The sequence below is a fragment of the Penaeus vannamei genome, chromosome 22, assembly GCF_042767895.1.
Source record: "Penaeus vannamei isolate JL-2024 chromosome 22, ASM4276789v1, whole genome shotgun sequence".
NCBI classification, from domain to species: domain Eukaryota; kingdom Metazoa; phylum Arthropoda; class Malacostraca; order Decapoda; family Penaeidae; genus Penaeus; species Penaeus vannamei.
Genome location: NC_091570.1, coordinates 17123180 through 17143179, shown reverse-complemented (window position 1 = coordinate 17143179; position 20000 = coordinate 17123180). Strand labels below are relative to the sequence as shown.

Sequence of the window (20000 nt, the reverse complement as noted above, 5' to 3'; positions counted from 1 at the left end):
AAGGGTTGGAGGGAGGCAGGGTAAGATAAAAAAAAAAAAAAAAAAGAGAGAGAGAGAGAAAGGAGGGAGATGGGGGGAGGGAGGGTAAGAGAGGGAGGGAGTGAGGGAGGGAGGAGAGGGAGCGGGAGAGAGAGAGAGAGAGAGAGAGAGAGAGAGAGAGAGAGAGAGAGAGAGAGAGAGAGAGAGAGAGAGAGAGAGAGAGAGAGAGAGAGAGAAAGGAGGAGGGATAGGGGGAGGGAGGGTAAAAGAGAGAGGGAGTGAGGGAGAGAGAGAGATGGGGGGAGTGAGAGAGGGAGTGAGTGAGAGAGGAAATGAGTGAGAGAGGGAGTGAGGGTGAGAGAGGGAGTGAGAGTGAGTGAGTGAGTGAGAGAGAGAAAGAGAGAGAGATCGAGAGCGAGAGAGAGAGAGAGATAAAGAGAGAGGAGAGAGAGAGAGAGAGAGAGAGAGAGAGAGAGAGAGAGAAAGAGAGAGAGAGAGAGAGAGAGAATGAGAGAGAGAGAGAGAGAGAGATAATAATGACGTCAGATGATGGTACCTGGATCGGTCCCTCAATTGTCACCTTTCCAAAACAAACCTAATACACTAACCTTCTCCTCACCTGCCATCATATCCACCTAAGCAGCCATAGCGAATCACCCCTGACCCCACAATCTCCCATACAATTTTGATAACATTATTCATATTTTTGTTGTTGATTTTTTTTTTTTTTTTTTTTTTACTCCTGCATATAATTCAAGAAAATGAATATAGAACTCATACAAAAATAATAATAATAATAAAATAAAAAATAATATAGAATTCGAACTCGTAACAAAAAGGAAAAAGAAAAATAGAAAATTAATACAGAATTAAAACGTAAAAAAAAAAGAAAAAAAAAATCCCCATGTTTATTTCAGAGAAGGCGTCACGTACTGGGTGAAGCTCGGCGAACACGACCGCCACTACAACTCCTCCCAACGCATCCCTCGGCTAAAGGGGATGCGTCCTCCGTCCCTCTACCGGGCGGGGCCACTGGAGGAGGAGGTGGTGGAGGACGAGGACGAGGAGACGGCGCCGGTGGAGCAGGAGATCGAGGTGGAGTTCGACATCATCCACCCGCATTACCCGAGGAGATTCAATTACCACGACATCGCTCTCGCCAAACTCAAGAGGCCGGTGGGTTGTGGAGGGGAAAGGGGGAGTGTGAGTGAGGGGAGGAATCCATAAAATAGAGGGTAGAAAAATGAAGAGACTGACTGAATGAGTGAATGGGATAAAACATGTTAATGGAGAAAGAGAGAGGGAGAATTCGTGAGTCAATGAGTGAGTGGAACAGGGTGGTCCATTTTTTTATATAAACACACACACATACACACCTCAAATAAGCACACACACGCACACAAGGAATATATAAGTACTTATATAGACCTTGCAGGCACACGCACACACACACACGCACACGCACACGCACACGCACACGCACACGCACACACACACACACAGTAATGTATATACAAAGATTCGTATATACAAGTCCAATTACATTCTTTTCACACTGTGCCTATGCATTACACATTTATCTATCTAGCTATATGCATATTTATAGATAAGTAGAAGATAGATCTATAGATATAGCCAGATATAGACATACATTGATATATAGCCAACGAACAATGAAAATAGCGTAACTATCATAAGTAACAGGACATTTCTAATATAAACCTTCGTCTCCTTCTGCAGGCGGTGCTCACGAAACGGGTGTTGCCTGCCTGTCTGCCCACCAACCCCAGAGAAGACTATCTTGGGAGGAGCTTGACTGTGGTGGGCTGGGGACACACAGAAGGTACATTTTTACGTTAAGTGACGTCTTGATAACATTATTCATATATATATATATATATATATATATATATATATATATATATATATATATATATATATATATATATATATATATTTTTTTTTTTTACATTTTCTCACATAATAAAGATGGGTGTTTCTGCTGACGTATGGTTATATGCAGAATATATATGCTTGTGACTATGAGGTGATTATTCGTGCTTACAGGAATGATCAAGCGCACCACAAAATGATCTCCCTTTCTTTATCCTCTCTGCCACATCCTTCGTAACACCTCCTTCCTCCTCAGGGATGACTGAGATGACTCGTATCCTGAAGAAGGCGTCCGTGCCCGTGGTGGATCGGCTCACCTGTTCCTCCAAGGTCGCCAGTCCCTACACCATCCCCTTCGGCATCACCCAGGACATGCTCTGCGCCGGGACGGAAGGGCGCGACGCGTGCCAGGTGAGGAAAGGGCATCTGGCACCAAGTTGTGTCTCTCGCGAACGACTTTTTTCTTTCTTTTGTTTGATAGGCAATGATAAAAGTAAAAGGGTTAATAATAAACGTATTTTGTAGAATGTGCAGATGTTTTCTCGCGATTTCGTCCATTTTAAAAAGCAACGGGATTTTTCGGGTGGATGCTTTATTGGAATTCGTTTTCTTTAACTTAATATTTTGGAATCTTGTCCATGCTCTTACATTTGCTTATTCAGAAGTAACATCCTATGTGAGAGATGTCTAAGAAATAGACGTCTTGTAAACACTGCAGTCGCTAACCATAAATCGGCCATTAAGTCGTATTGCCATTCCTGTCACAATCTCACATGATTATGATTTACATTATATTGGTTAAAAATCATAAATCAATATTCTGCCTATAATCTTAGCAAGGAGTCATACAGTTACAAAAAATGTAATAGAAACTTAAGAGCCATAACATGGTCATATAAAAGGCATAACCAAAAGACCATGCAGTTATCTACTACTGATGAGATTAGCAAATAACCACAACTTTCAACACGACCCCCTCCCCTGCCATCTTCCAGGGCGACAGTGGAGGGCCTCTGGTGGAGAGAGAAGAAAGCAACGGAAGCGTGTGCGAGTATACGGTGGTGGGCGTGGTGAGTTTCGGCATCGGAACGAATGCCCCCTGTGGTCTCTTGGGCGTGTATACGAGGGTCTCTTCCTACATGGACTGGATCACGGGTTATATAGCCCCCAACAGCCCCCAGAAAAAGGAACTGCGTAGGAGGTCACACAGCGGAAGGATGAGTAGTCGGAGAGCTCAGGACGGAGTCTTTGATCAGCTATCGACGGCTAGACAAGATTCAGCCAATCGCGATGATTCTGTGGATTCTGGCACTATCACTTTTGCGGGGGAGTTTGGAACTAGGGATCTATTTCAGAGATCGGGTTTCAGGAACTCCCAACTCGTTGCAGATCCTGAAGCCCGTCCTGAAGTGGGTAACAACGAACAACCGAATCAAGTAGAAAACACAACAATTAGGACAGCAGACGAAGCAGCGAACTCCGACATCATACTTTTCTTGGATTAAAAATCCTGAATCCACTGTCACTCGAAATCAGTTGTTCTTTACGACAGCTGTGGGCAGTAAAATGCTTTTTTACGGCCCGTATTCCAGTGCTTGTTTGTAGGTGAGACTGAAGTTCCATCTGCAACAGAAAAATCAACTGACGGCAGCATATTACTATATCTTCGGTTTATGGAGAAGAAATAAGCAATATTTGGAACGTGATGATGCTAGTTCTCATATTCCTTGAGTTATATCATGTTGATATTATTACTAGATTCATAACCTCAAATAATAAAACTATATGCTCAAATGATCCTTTCTACATTTCTGATGGTAAACATATTTGTATGTACCTGGTCATGTTGATGCAGGCTCTGTATTTATTTTCCACAATAAAATGAATTTTTATTACTTGCATATTAATCTGTTGTGTGATTTGCTTTCCTCGCACACATACACACACACACACACACAAACACACACAGTGAGAGAGAGAGAGAGACAGACAGAAATGGAGAGAAAGAGAGAGGGAGCGAGAGAGAGACAGAGACAGATAGAAAGAGAGGGAAGGAGAGAGATAGATGCACATACAGAGACTGTTAGTCTTTTTTTTCTACTATGGCCTGTCTGTTTATCTTTCCTGTCTTTCCCCCTTTTCTGTCATCTCCCTCACTTCTCATGTCAGCCTTACAATTCTGATGAAACAAGCAAATTACATTTTTTTTTTTTTTTTTTTTTTGCGCTGTGAAAAGAATAACACAAAAAAGTAAGATTGATAATGATAGTAAAAATGTAATTATAATAATAATAATAATGATAATGATAATAATAGTATTAAGGATAATGATAATAGTAATTATAACTAATAGTATTAATTATAATAATGATGATAAGAACAATGATAATAATGATACTAACAATGATAATGATAATGATAACAACAGCAACAATAATCATATTGCTATTGATGATATTGATAACGATAATTATCTTGATAATGATAATGGTAATAATGATAATGATAATAACAAAATTAACCAAACTCATATTGATAATAATAATCATGATAAAAATTATAGTGAGAGTAAAAACAACAACAACAAGCATAAAGTAGTAATGATGATGATATTAGCAATCATTATAGAAATTATGAGGTTTGTCTGATAATGGTGATACTAGTATAGAAAGGACATTTGATATTTTATATGTTTCCCCTTACAAAAAGGCCGATCATTCATTTTCTTTGATTCGCGTTGCTATGGAAACGCGTTTCGTTGAGTTTGTTTGTAAACAAGCCCAATCCAGCGTGGTAGAAGAGAGAAATTAAGCTGCCAAAGGAACAAAATGTCTAAATTGTATGCTCATAATTATGAAAATGCTAGACGTCTGGTGTCCAGTACAGTGGAGAGTCTAACCGGAAAGTTTTTCCCAAGTGTCTCGTTTGATCAGCTTGGGGAAAATTCTTATGGTACGTATTTTAGTTTTTATTCATACAATTGTTTGTCAGTGGCATGAAATGACATGTGGTGGTATTTTTTTTCTAATAGTTCCACCAAACGGGTCATGATTTTGGTATCGTCGGATTCCTCTCACCGTGGTTTCCAAATTTATAAAATGATTGCGTGGAAACCTCCCAAACCACCACATTCTTGACCCTGTTAGCAGGGGAGGGCATGAAAGTTACTAGGGAACTTGCGTGGTAAAATATGAAATATACAAAAATTCAGTCCCTTTTTTTATCTAATGCAGGAGGCTGTGGACTCTGTGATCCCCCATTAGGGGGCTGCTGCCTCCCGACCCCTACCCAGAAAAACAAAGAATGCACCACATATTCATGGCAGGAGAGAGCAAACGGGCATTGCAAAGTCTTTTCGATTCTCTTTCTTCTGTTAATATGGGGAGGATTCTTTGTTTTCCTGGACTAATTCTGTGAAGATTATTCACATTTTACTTGCAATTGCCCTCATACATTTCATGCCCCCCTCAGCTGTCGCCCATAAGAAAAAATGACCCATGTGATTGTTTCTGTAAAACGTGTATTTATTTATTTATTTATGGAATTTGAGAGGATATTATAATTTGTTTGGGAGATGAGACTGATAATTCTTTTTAAGATAAATGCCATTATCCTGGTATTTATAGTGGTCTTTTCAGCAAACATTGCCCTTTTATTAATGATATATGAAAACTATGCATTATTTATTTAATATTTAGTCAATAAAAGTATAAGCTTAAAGACCACAAGTGTAGGAGCTACTGCTTAATATTCTCATGCCTACAATGATAATAATGAGAAGCTTGATATCCTGAACTCAAGATTAATATTCAGGTGCCTTAGCTCACTGGGCAGGTAAGCACACTATAATCATCAGATTTTACATGATTTCACATTCAACAAGAGCCTAACTCCATATTATTAGAGCAGCTAGTTTGTACCATTTGTTATTAATATCATTACAAATAGTCAACCGGTATTGAATTAAGTGTCCTATAGTGTCACCTTTTTATATAAGCCAAAGAAGCATAATTGGAATGGCAAGGAAGCACCATTAGAAAGGCTGAGGGTGCATATTAGAGGAGAAAATGGATGATACTGTGGCCTTGTTGATCTGTGGCGATTAGTAGTCCTCATAGTTTAGGCCTGAAGACAATGCAGTCCTGGTTATAGATTTTGTAATTCCAAAAGTAGAACAGACTGACATAGGGAAAAGATTGTCCAGCAAATGGAATTTGTTTATGGCTTGCCAGTTATGTGAAAGAATTAAAACACATGATGTTGGAGGAAGAATATTTGAGCACTAACAGACAAGTACTTTTTATGTCAATTTTTGTGTTTCCACATTTATATGAGGCTTTCTGCCTCCCAGAGGAAGATGTTAGCAACTGTTTTTGTATAACTGATTGCCGTCTTGATCATGTGCTATGGAAATCTATTTAATGCAATGTTTGTAATGATGAATGAAATAAATGAAATTAATATAAACATAAGCTAATGTTTTAGAATATATATATATATATATATATATATATATATATATATATATATATATATATATATATATATATATATATATATATATATATATATATACACATAAATATGCCCAATATAGTAGTCTCCTTTAAATAACTGTATTTCTTTAAATTTATGTAATATGCATGAGAATGCTTGTTTGATTCTCAATATTTCACATGGATGTTGTCATGTTTGTTGTACATGGGCACTATGTTTGCTAGCAGTGGTACACTAATCAGACCATTTATATGTGCAAAGTTTATACATAAATGCAAAATTTAGCAGAAAAAATATAAGTGAGATGGCACTTTAGTTGCTGAAAGAGATAAGGATAATCCCAAAATGACAGGTTTCATAAAATTACAGGCATTTTGATAAAGGTTAATTCAGCAATTTCTCAGACATGTTTGGGACCTAATTGTCAGGGTGGGAAGTAAAGTACCAGAAAACATGTACGAGTATCCTACTAGCAGTATCTGACATCCAAAACCTCTTGCTGTGTTTAAATAAGTTATGACCTTTGATCTCTAATACTCACTCCAGATATTTTAAAATTTTCTTTACTATTAACAATTATTTTTATAAGGCAAATGTGTTTCCCTAAAATCTAAATTTGCTTTGTAACAACTATGCTGACTTATAAGTGGCTATGCATATTGAATGAGTAGCACTAAATATCAGTAACTATGAAAGGGCTTTAAAGGAGTTAGGAAATGTAACCATGATGAAGTATTAGTTGAAGACAGAAATGATGCCCAAGAGCATTATGTTTTGATAAGTGTGCCAGTGTTTTGCATCTCATGTATGGTTATGTAAATAGGTGGCCACAGTCATAACAGGCAGGCTTTGCAAATCACAAAGTCCGGACTTTGTGCCTGGTCACCCCTCTTAGTATGCTGACATCATATGTATATGATTCCACAAAAATATATCCAGCATTGCATCTTGCCAGCATATCTAGCAATCTCACTTGTATGTATAGTTATTCTATTGAAATAAGATATGTTGCTTTATTTCAAAGAATTCCATTTATTTTATACTATGCCAGTACATAGACCAGTTCATTTAAAGTCATAGCAAAAGTTTACTATGATAGCCAAAAGCAATAGTAGGTGAAAACAAGATCTGATATTCTTTTGAAGAAATTAATACATTACACAAATGTAAATTCTCTCTTTCACTCTATTCAGAGACCATAAGTATATTCAAAATCTTTTTCACTTATTCATCAGTGCTCCTTTGTTTTCTAATGATTACAGGTAACAGTAAATACATGTCTACCAAGTGATCTAAAATAAGGACTTTATTATTATTATTATTATTATTATTATTATTATTATTATTATTATTATTATTATTATTATTAAGAAAAAAAAAATCCTACAATCTAAAATAATTTGAAAAAATAATTCCTTATTTGCCAAATGCTAATGTTATGAGAAGAGATTAGAATGGAAATTACAATCAGTAGAACTATTTTTCTTTTAGAGGAACTGACAGTTCTTTCTCACAGGTAATGAGGTCGTATCAAGTTTACCTCTTCAAATGGTACTTTACTTCTCAGCTCTTTTCTTCCCATTTTGGTTAACATCTTCAATGATCATGGTAACACTGAAGGTAACTATGTAGAGAGATTTTTGTATTTGTTTGAATAAAAGCATAACTATGTAAACAATGTAATATGTACTTGTTTCATTGCATGAATGAGTGAGTGAGTAAGAATATATACATTACATCTATACTTAGTGAAAATATATTAATTAATAAAATTGATTTCAGTTTCAATATGTGTCCAACTTATATCAGTTTGTCCTGGTTGCCATATATGTGGCAGTTCCTCTGATTGAGGTCATTCGCCTGTATATAGGACATATTGGAAATCTAGAAGAAAAGGTTAGTTTATTATTGTATATATTTTTAATTGATTTTACACATGTATTCCCTATCATTCATTTGTTTTATATATATGTTTTTTATTATGCACAAAGTTGTGCATAGAGAAGTGCTTCAGACACGGGCAGTTTGTTAAAATTGTGCAAGCTCAGACCCAAGGAATATTCATATGTACAGGTGCAAATATACAGAAATGAATGGATTTCTATCTATCTGTCTATTTATTTGGTAGATATGCTGATAGATATTCATTTATTTCTGTGTATATGCATGTCCATATAATGAATATTCACTGGGTCAGGCCTTACAGAATTTTAACAAACCGGCCGTTAGCCTACAATAACTCTTCAGTCACATTTGACAGGTCCCACGTATAATCAGACTTTCTCAGGCTAATGTATTAAAAAACTAAAAATAATTCTTTACATTTTGCAGGTCCCAGAATTGGCAGGCAGCTGGCTCCTCACTCTCCTTTTGCAACTTCCTCTCCTTGTTTTTCTACTGGTTGTTCCAGGAATTTGGCCTCTGCCTATGGACTATGCTGTCAACTCCATTTTCCTCATATTCATAGTGCTGCATCTTCTCTTTGGATATTATGCAATAAATGCAACTGCTGCCCACCAAACTAGGCTATATCACATGTACATGGTGATGAGGCAAAACCAAGATGAATGAAAGCAGCGGCTATATTAATATTACTACTAGCGAGAATTGCCGTTATAACCGTAATGACTATATATTTTTTAGATATCTTATCAGTTCTTTTTTTTTTTAAATACAGGTTTAATCCCTTCCATTTTTTGTTACACATATTTTACTTATAAACTACATGGTGCTGTCATCTGCTGTTTTCTCTTTACTCTTACTATCTCACTTATTAATAAATTCACACACCCATATGCACACGCATGCACACACACACACACACAAGCACGCTCACACACATGCACACACACCAACAAGCCCACACGCCCACACACCCACATGCCCATACACCCACACCCACACGCCCACATGCACGCGCACACACCCACACGCCCACATGCACGCGCACACACCCACACCCACACATACACATACACATACACATACACATACACATACACATACACATACACATACACACACATACACATACACACACTCACACTCACACTCACACACGCACACTCACACACACACACTCACACTCACACTCACACACACACACACACACTCACACTCACACTCACACATACACATACACATACACATACACATACACATACACACACACACACACACACACACACACACACACACACACACACACACACACACACACACACACACACACACACTGGAATGTATGATGATTTAGATACCAATATATGCATTTATAATGTTAAAGTGCCAACAGCTGATACTGTGATAATGTATAGTTATGCCTTTTATATTAAACCAGTGAAATGATATTTGTTTCCCCACCATAATTCCTTTTGATTTATGTTTCCACTGTTTGTCATTGCAAAAGAAAACATGATATTTTTGTTAAGTGTGCAGCTGAGAATCATTATTAACCATTCTGTTTAACAAGTATTACTTTTTATGTAGGGGGGAAGGAGAATGGAGAGAGAGAGAGAGAGACAGACAGAGACACATCTTTGTAATATAATTTTCCTTTAATCACTCAGGGGCGGGTACAGCTATAGCCGTCATGACATAATCATGTATAACATGTATACATGTCATAACATACGAGTGTTATGTAATGAAACAGCCTATAACCAACTGGATACAGCATATCAAATGACAAATATAGACATTGGAGAATGAAAAAACAAAAAAAAAGCTTATGCAGAAAGAGAGATAATAACGTTGTAAAAGGGAGGCAAGAAGTCGACATCGTACACGTGTTGATGTGGGCTGGTCGTACAAGCTACACCACTCAAGTATGCCATATGCTCAGATTCTGGGCAATGTGTGGGTAACAAAGCACTCAAATCAAATAGGTTGAGAAATATAAAGGTATTTCATCAATTTGACTCATAATTTTTGAGCAACAGCAGTGTAAATAAAATAACTATTAAAAATTAAGTCAGAAGTAAGGTGTGGGATGATTTTCTAGTCAGTTTCTTCATTGGAGACTAGTGGCTAGTTTGTTAACATTATGTGAGGCCCAACCCAATGAATATTTATATATATGGACATACATATGCACAGAAATAAATGGACATTTGTCTATCTATATGATAGATAAACATTTACTCATCTATCTGTCTGCTAGATATGAATGTCTAGACTGATAGATAAGTATATATTTCTGTGTATAGGCATGTCTGTATAATGAATATTCATTGAGTTTGGCCTCGCACAAATATAACAAGCTGGCCATAAGAATTTCCCCCCTCCCTTGTTTTGTTTTTTTTCTTCTTCTTCTTCTTAACAAAATGATGTGAGTCCATTATGATTTTAATTTTCAACAAGCCTCTCCCCCCCAAATGTAAACTAATTCCTCATACGATATCTCAAAGGTCTAGTTTAAAAAAGTGCTCAGAAAAATGCAAAACCCCATGATTTTAGAGCATAACTTTATTTGTGGGACCCCCCTTCCCCCATATAAACTTTGGGGAGGAACATGGGAAACTTGGAGAAGCCAATTGAAAGCTGCACATTACCAAATATCAAGAATTTGTATATATATAAAAAAAAATTGTCATAATTTTACTTTATAATCCTTTTTATCTTTTATTGCTCCCCATCTTAAGAAATACATTCAATATTTTTATATATATATAAAAGAAAAAAAAATGAACTGAAAAAAATAATACATTAATTTTACAGTATACTGATTTAGTTGAACACAGTAGCCATTAATGAAAGATAATCATCACTGCCATCCCTCCCAAAATGATGTAAATGAGGAGGACAAATTTCTTTGTGTCGACTCCTCCCCTAGTAGTGACTTTATAAGTGTTTTTAAGGTTTTATAAGTGTTTTTGAAGGCTGGAAGGTTTTAAAAATAACATCTAAGTACAATTTTACTAACTTTATATTTTTGGCCAGTTTTTGGTTTGTGAAGGCAAGGAACCCAGATAAACAATAAAGTTGAAATAATGCAAATGCTGTCAGAAAACCATAATCTTCCAAAGTTACCCTTGAGATGTAACTTTAGACAAGTAATGAATTTGGGATAAAAATATGTAGCTATTACTAAATTACAGCTAACTTTGGCCATTCCAAGCAAACTTTGGACCATGATCACCATCATCAAAATAACAAGAGTAATAATCACAATGATACATAAGAGCCATAACAATAATAATAATGATAATAATGAATTTGATATTAATAATACTAAGAGTGACTTTAATAGTAATAACAATAAGAACAATAATAAGAGTAATAGTAAGAAGAAAATGGTATTCCTTTTCTAACCAGCAAACTGACGACACAATACTCTGCAGTGGGGTATTTTTGTGATGAAAATATTCACAGATCAAAAGAACGAAAAATTAATTCTTTTACAATCAAACTGCAACTCATTGAGTGTTCTTACCAGTCGAGTGTGCTAACTACACCCATGCCAAACATGAGATATATCAAATATAACTTACCTATATGCCTTGCAGGCCACAAGATGCTTGTATTACTGGGGCTTTAACTCTGAAACTTTGGCTTTATATTTGTCTAGGCTAACAACTTCTGAAACTAAATACCACTTCTGCTGAACACTGCTTCGGCTTGAAAGGAACAGAAATGAACTATCAAAAAGTGATCAAATTGGCATTATATTCCCACACTTTGATAGCCAAATATCATTTCAGAATGAAATAGCTCAAACATTACATGAGGAAGATACATCTAATACAGTTTGGCCTCGAGATAAACATTATTTTCCCCAATCCTGTTTCTTTTATCATCATCTTGGCCTTTTCTTTTGGACACCCAAGTGCACTTTGTCGGAGACAGAGACATTTTTACAGCATTCAATCTACTGTGAGCATACCAACTCTCTGCATTGTTTTTGCACAATAGTTTCACCACCTGAAGTAACATCATTTTCCTCTTGTTCCAAAGCTAAACATCTTATCTGGGAAGGAGATATTCTTTCAACTTTTGTGAAATGACAATTTAGGAACAGTGTAGAATCACTTAGCATATATCATCTGTATTAAATTTACTTTAAAATCATTCATATGTTCATGCAGTTAGCTCTCCTGTACAAAGTGTTCTGGGTGTACATCACAGTGGGAGCTATTTACATATATAAATATAAATATATATATATATATATATATATATATATATATATATATATATATATATATATATATATATACAGATATATTTTTCCATGAACTCGCTCTCTCTCTCTCTCTCTCTCTCACTCACTCACTCACTCACTCACTCACTCACTCACTCACTCACTCACTCACTCACTCACTCACTCACTCACTCACTCACTCACTCACTCACTCACTCACTCACTCACTCACTCACTCACTCACTCACTCACTCACTCACTCACTCACTCACTCACTCACTCACTCACTCTCTCTCTCTCTCTTTATATATATATATGTAAATAGCTCCCACTGTGATTTATACCCAGAACACTTTGTACAGGAGAGCTAACTGCATGAACATAAGAATGATTTTAAAGTAAATTTAATACAGATGATATATGCTAAGTGATTCTACAGACTGTTCCTAAATTGTCATTTCACAAAAGTTGAAAGAATATCTCCTTCCCAGATAAGATGTTTAGCTTTGGACGAAAGAGGAAAATGATGTAACTTCAGGTGGTGAAACTAAATATATATATATATATATATATATATATATATATATATATATATATATATATATATATATATATATACTCTGGACATTATATTAACTGCCTACAGATTTATTTTTCCATGAGCTATATTCCCAGAACTATGGGAATATTATCATTTATATGAACTTTCTCTTAGAAAAAGTTCAATACTAGTAAAAATACAGTATCAAAATATTTACAAAATCTTTAACAGTATCTGTTAAGGCAATTCATTGAATTTTCCACATTGGCATATTTGAGTCCTTGTTTTTTTTAATTTCTTATCATTATTTAATTATCATTCCTCATATCTAGCTCTTAACAGGTATTTATATTTTCAGTAGTTACTGGTTCTTATGCACATTTCACTACTTTCTTTCAAAATAAAAGAGTTGAGATTGAATATCTAAAAACTTCATTACATAGTTATAATTCAACAATCCAATATTTTGTTTTAGTTCTCTGAAGAATTTTTTTATTATATCTTGAGAGCCATTCTAGCGTTACTTTTTATTCTTGTTTCTTATCTTAGTAATGAGTGCCTACTTAAGTTTCTGTAGTTTTTATTAATTATCATCTTCATTAATTCAACATCATGAATAGGGATACAATTTCCTGTCCCTTATTCCATTAACTTTCTTCTCTAAGTTATCTTAACGACTTTTTAATCTGTATAATAATATTCTGCCTATACACTTCTCTGTCATAAGAGAAAGAAAGAACATAGAACTAATGTTTTAAATAATGGATTCACTTAGGATGGATGTCAATATTCAGTTGTGGTTGCACTTAATTTATAACATATTTTATAAAACTGGTTACAAATTGCATTCATGATGAAACACAGCAATACAATAAGAATGAAAAGTGCCATCACACACTAATACAGACATCCAAACTTGAAATAAAATAAGTGACGTAGTATCTTTTCTCATTTATTAGCCACACATAATAAGCAAAGACGATTTATAGATCACATAAAGATTTACAATGAAATTTCTATAAGGAAGAGACAAAAGTAGAAACCTGAACATCTACCTTACATACACTTTTATTTCATCAGATCCAAAAACAAATGAAACCTTAAGTAATATGTACTTGTGTCTTTCCAAACTGGAAAAAAATCTAAAACAATAAATTTCTCTCCTATGAGATCTTGAAAGTAAAGAAAATGGGAAAAATCACTGCAACCAGTACATACTTCTTGGGGGGAAAAAAGAGATAAGTACAACCATTCCATTTCCTGTTGTGCTCATTATCACTCTGTAGTAACTGATCATCATAAGATTAAAAGCATTGATAAATTCCTATCATATTATTGCATGGACAATCGTCTCAGAAATTGGATTATTACAAATTACTGTGTATTGTTTCAAAAGGACATCTATGAATATTGGAATTAACAAAATTAAAAAAAGAAGGAAAAAACCTTTCTGTGATGAAAGTCCTTATCCTGAAAAACTTCAAAAGTGTAAAAATATATATATATATATTCCTTTATGAAAACTCACACCAACATACAAGGGTTCATATCAAAATAAACTAGACAAAAATGAAACCTAATCACACCAAAAGTCCTTACAAGACATTCAAAGCACAATGCATGTTCTAGCAGCCATGTCTGTAATTGTTCACAAGAAATGCTGAGATAAAAAGTAGGAATATGGCAAAAGCTTTGATTTGACACATGAACTAACTGAACACATTCTATATTCCATTTGTAAAGTTAGCTGGTCTAGTGTACAGCAGGAATGCTTTGAAAAACCTGTTTACTGAATCAGGAAGTCACTTCAACAACCATAAAACTCACTTAGCCATAAACTTCTCAGTCTGAAAGATCTCCAAAAATTCTTTGAAGCCAAAGAAATATATGAAGAAGCAATTCATAATATCAGTTTATGTTAAAGTAAGTGTATTAGGTAAAGCCAGTGCCAGTTATATAGTCAAGAGACACAGAAAAGCCATAGCCCTTCTTCCCGTAGAAATGGTACATGTGCACTTATTCTCAAGTTATCCCTGTCCCGTATGTAAGCTTACTTTTCTGGTCAACATTTGCACATTCTCTTAGCTATAACACAAGCAAAATAAAAATCCAAGGATTAACATACAAACATATAATATTTTGTACAGCAGCAAAATATAAAAAATAAATATGTTCTATAAAGTCTTAACTAACTAAAGAAGCTGCGAGAAAGCTACCTATTACTAAAACAACACTGATCTAAGTAGAGGGTTATACTAATAAGACAGCTATCTTTTGGAAAGAGTTAATAAGTGGAATTAGTAGATTCACTATCCTGTCACTGTGCATTAATATGAAGAAGTAAAGTAAAGAGACAGAAAAAAATAAATACATACTACTTTGTCTCACCATCTACAAGAGACCACAAACAACAAAGGAAATTTAAATAGCCAATTATTTAGTAAATTATCAACAAGCCAATCAATGCCATAATCTGCAAGAATAGTAGATTATCGCCTCTCGCTAAACATATCCTGATCATGTGTAATCTTCAACTAAACCACATACACTGTGATACAGCTATAATACTGAATTCCAACATGACAAAACAGGTACATAGCTTGAAGTTCAATTAAGACACTTCATTCTCAAAATAGCTGCTGATTATATTTTCCTTCTCATGACATTTAATTTGTCCCTCACAATAATATGCACTACACAAAATCTAACATCAATTGCCAAAGACATACAAGAAATTGGAATGTCTAAATTTCAGTAACAAAATAAAACCTGTTTTATCAAACCTGCAGGTTTATATGAATATATCTTACTCCTTTACATGGCTTTCTTTGGAAAGACCAATATTTTTGTTACACATTTGTGGTCTTCTAAAGAAGAAAAAATTGTTAAAAAGCAATGCCCTTATGGAGATTCAGACCAGGTCCACAAACAAGTATACATAAACTTGTTAAAGAAACTAAGAGTAACATTAACTTAAAGCAACATCCTTAGGGTAATTTTCAAGGTCTAGATTACCATTACAGCTGAACCAAAATGAAAATTGTCCAACCAAAGATGTAAATGAATCTCTCTATCATAGTGTAATATAAATAAAAGCAGGATGGGGATAAGGAGGAAGAGGAGAGAGAAGAGAGAAGAAGGAAATTTGTAACTCACTCCAAAACCTAAATTCATAGACACCTTGCTGAGTAAGCAAGATTCTGAAATGACATATCAAAGTACCATGGCATAGAAATAGGTTTCTAAAATATCAATATATATAAATATTCTGTGAAAAGCTAAACTGCTCATGAGATTCTAACAAAAATTTGGAAACTAACATGCCAAGATTTAAAAAAAACTATTGTTACATGAAGATATTTCAATTTGGGAAGACTGTCTTTTAAAACCTTGACCATTGTATAATTATTTAAGAACTATAACTATCATCATCCTATCCTAGCCCTCCCTTTCAGCAGTATGGTAAGGGTACTACCAGGAAAGGAAACAACCAACTTTAATTAAACTCTGTGAATAGAGGATACCTTTTATAGGATTTTTTTTTAACAATGAAGTTGATAATCATCATCATCATGATCATCAGTATTATCAAGAAAGAAACATAAATCTGTATCTAATGCCCGAGACTTCTTACCTTATCATAAAAAATGAAAACTTCTTGTATAAAACTAATGTGCCTTAACCCTCATGGCCTGGATTGGTTTAAAATACCTACTTGGCACAAAGGCAAAATGGATGTTTATGTCGACATGCCTTTTCTCACACACAATTCTGATTGCTTTCTAGTTTGCCTTTTTTAAGGCCCTCTAGTCTATGATGAATGTAATATGTCCCTCACTTTAGATTTCTTGAAGTAATGCAAATGTTATTACCATTTGAATATCACTTGATTTTGTGCTTATTTGAGCAATTTCTGGCTACCGAGGTTGTCAGTCCTTAAGGGTTAATATCAAATGATAACGTGATTATCACTCCATTGCCAGAGAAATGGGCTGTGGTCAAGAAAGTCTGAGAAAAGTCTGCTGTCTAAAGAATACTACATATCTGTAATGCTGCTATTATATCTAATAATAATGGAAAGAGAAAGTAATCATAGGATATGCCACAGCTAAATACATAGACTAGGTAGAAGAAACTTAATTGATTCCATTTACTATGGAAGAGTACATATACAAATACTTGCATATGTGTAGGAAAATTGTAACCTAATAAAAAAAGAGGATAAAATCCTTTAAAATGGTCCAAAAAACATGATCCCAAACCAATTCATTGGAATAACAAGAATGCCTGACTAATAATTTTCAAACTATATTTACTGGTAACTACATAATTCATAAACAAACACATATTTGCTTGGTCTTTGCTATTGCTTTTCTGATTATGCAAATTCATCTCTTTAATGCAGGAACTGCGAATTCTGCATTTACATCTAATAAACTATAGATAGTTTGAGGTATTCTTACCACCCGTGCAGTGTTGAGGGAGCTGCACATATACCTATTGACTGTTGTCCATTTACAATCATCAACCGTTTTTAATTCATCCGAGAATAAAGCTACTCTACAATAAAGATATAAAAAACTGCACAGATCTTTCCTTCCGCTATATATTATGGTTTTATTGGAGTCATTATGAACAAGCTCGCCTACATATGAAAATAACCTACCAGTTTTCCAATTTGTAAAAATCATATACCATAAGTATTGTAATATAATAAAATCTTTATGACTAATGACAGAGTCTAGTGTGTCATGGTTAAATCTTGTTATATCGCACAGTATTGCACGCTGCAGTGCAAGCTCCACCCTATTCGAGTATGGCTTCAAGAATCTTTCGCAGGATATTCTATATAATTCTGAGTATTTCTTTTTAACCACTTTCCTATTCTGGCTGTAAAGTGCCTCAATTAATAACCTATGTCTTCTTTGGTACCTAATAAGCAATTCACACACTAAAATACAATTACTGACACTGAAGCAGTAACTACATAATAACACTAATGAACAACAATGAAGAGTGATGAGAATTCTCATGAGATTATATGCTAAAAGTTCCACTGAACCCACCAACAGCATCACGTCACTCAAGGCTCTCGCAAGTCTGTACTCGCCCTCAAGCTGCGGCCTTATCGCGTAACATAAATAACTCTGGTGTTGATTACAAAAACAAACCTTACCGCCCTGGCCCACACCATCCCTCGACCCCTCGCCCTGGTGACACTGGACAGCGGCAATGTAGTAAGGTTTGTACCCTGTGGATCAGTGGAATCGATACTGCTTGCCCGGTTTGAGGTGCACATATGTCTTCTTCATCTCAGCCGTCTCATCCTTCTTGAACTCCGTGTACCTTTCTCCCTTGAGGCTCACAACCTTGTTATCACGGTAGCGCACCATCTTCTTCCCTTCCTGTGAGAACAAGGGTGAGTTATAATATTTAGCTATTGTGGATTATCATATAGCTTCAAAGGCTTTCAATAATGATGAAGCTCTCGTAAAAGATACAATGAAAATCTTTAAAAATTGTGATATATCATGAAAGAAAGAAAGAAAGGAAGAAAAAAAAATGTGGAAAATAGTAAATAATGCTATGAAACACTTCATATTCATCCAAATGTTTCTCTAAAATGAAACTAAACAAACTGCATCTTAAAAAAAAAATTGAAGAAAAGCTAACATATTATCAATAAAAAAAAATTAAACTCTGAAAATATTCTAGTATTCTTCATGTACACACTCCTCCCATAACCATAATGTTACTAAATAAGCGGTAAAAAATGACTTCAACAAAAAGACATAATTATCAAATCAATGAAATCTAACATAAATATGCCATAAATGAAATCCAATACTGATACAATATATTTACTTAAGCTGGATACCATTATAAAATGAATGATTCTCTATAATCCATACACTAAAATGAATAATATCTGATACTAACATGACTAAATGAAAACTGGTACCTTTATGAAATGAATGAAGTCTGACACCATTATAGAATGAGTGATGTCTGATTACAACATAAAATGAATCCAGTACCCCACATAATACTTACCCACTTAGGTGCAACAGGCCTATGCTCACGAGCATCATCATCGTGATCGACAAATCCATAGCGATTGATGATGGAGATTCGAACTTCTTTGTCATCTATCTTCTTTTTGTTCCCTTTGGCCCCTGGAACAAGCTATTAGAAAAAAAGAAAAAAATGTAAGAAAAAAAAAAAGAAATAATTTATAACAGAGTATGACAACCATGAAGAGGAGGAGGAGGAGGAGGAGGAGGAGGAGGAGGAGGAGGAGGAGGAAGAGGATGAGGAGGAGGAGGAAGAGGAGGAGGAGGAGGACATAGGGAGTGTAAGAAGAAGAAGGAAAAGTACAGAGGAAATCAGGGAAAGAAGGAAAAAAGAAAGAAGAAGAGGAAGAAAATTAAGACAAAGATGAATAAGATAAATAATAAAATTCCACATTACCTTAAAAATATAAGACAACTTCTTCAAATAATGCAAATCATTAGCCTTATTGCAAGAATCTTCATTCAACTGTTAAAATGCATAGTAACTCTACATTTCTGTGAACTGGTTTAAGCTCTGTGTTAAAACTGCTGACAAAAGATTTTAATGATATAGACTCTATGGGAACTGATGGTCACTGGTAATCAGGCCAAAGTTCGCATATGCAAAATTCACTGCGAATCATCTTCGAGACGATATTTCTTCATGCATATGACATCATCATTCTTATCATCCTTTTTGCTACTATGATCTAAAAGAAAAAAATATAATTCTCCTATGCAATCTAGTCCTTACTATCATGAGACTAACATCAATTCAATCTCTCTTACACGCATAATATCTCTAGCCCAATCGCGACGAGTGTCCCATATATGAGACATCCGAAAAAAATAAACAATGCCGGGCGTCCAGCCAGTGTGATGCTCTATCAGGCCT

General features: G+C 34.9%; 3 protein-coding genes across 3 annotated transcripts in view; 2 read left to right on the top strand and 1 right to left on the bottom strand.

The window, feature by feature from the left end:
• LOC138865653 (phenoloxidase-activating factor 1-like) overlaps positions 1 to 3779 on the top strand; it is a 13055-nt gene extending 9276 nt beyond the window's left edge. Inside the window, exons 5-8 of the mRNA XM_070136676.1 lie at positions 897 to 1155; positions 1720 to 1822; positions 2129 to 2283; positions 2868 to 3779. Of these exons, the coding sequence (XP_069992777.1) occupies positions 897 to 1155; positions 1720 to 1822; positions 2129 to 2283; positions 2868 to 3377 (1027 nt within the window). The 3' untranslated portion in view covers positions 3378 to 3779. The remainder of the gene's footprint in view (positions 1 to 896; positions 1156 to 1719; positions 1823 to 2128; positions 2284 to 2867) is intronic.
• An 847-nt stretch (positions 3780 to 4626) lies between these two features.
• LOC113823382 (transmembrane protein 17) lies at positions 4627 to 9375 on the top strand. Its single transcript, XM_027376010.2, has 4 exons — positions 4627 to 4824; positions 7886 to 7989; positions 8152 to 8265; positions 8701 to 9375. The coding sequence occupies exons 1-4, from the start codon at positions 4701 to 4703 to the stop codon at positions 8938 to 8940; spliced, it is 582 nt and encodes a 193-aa protein (XP_027231811.1). The 5' UTR covers positions 4627 to 4700; the 3' UTR covers positions 8941 to 9375.
• A 4613-nt stretch (positions 9376 to 13988) lies between these two features.
• Positions 13989 to 20000, bottom strand: part of LOC113823372 (CUE domain-containing protein 2-A) — a 13769-nt gene continuing 7757 nt past the window's right edge. Inside the window, exons 6-7 of the mRNA XM_027375994.2 lie at positions 19107 to 19238; positions 13989 to 18457 (exon numbers count right to left, since the gene is read on the bottom strand). Coding sequence (XP_027231795.1) covers positions 18311 to 18457; positions 19107 to 19238 — 279 coding nt within the window. The 3' untranslated portion in view covers positions 13989 to 18310. The remainder of the gene's footprint in view (positions 18458 to 19106; positions 19239 to 20000) is intronic.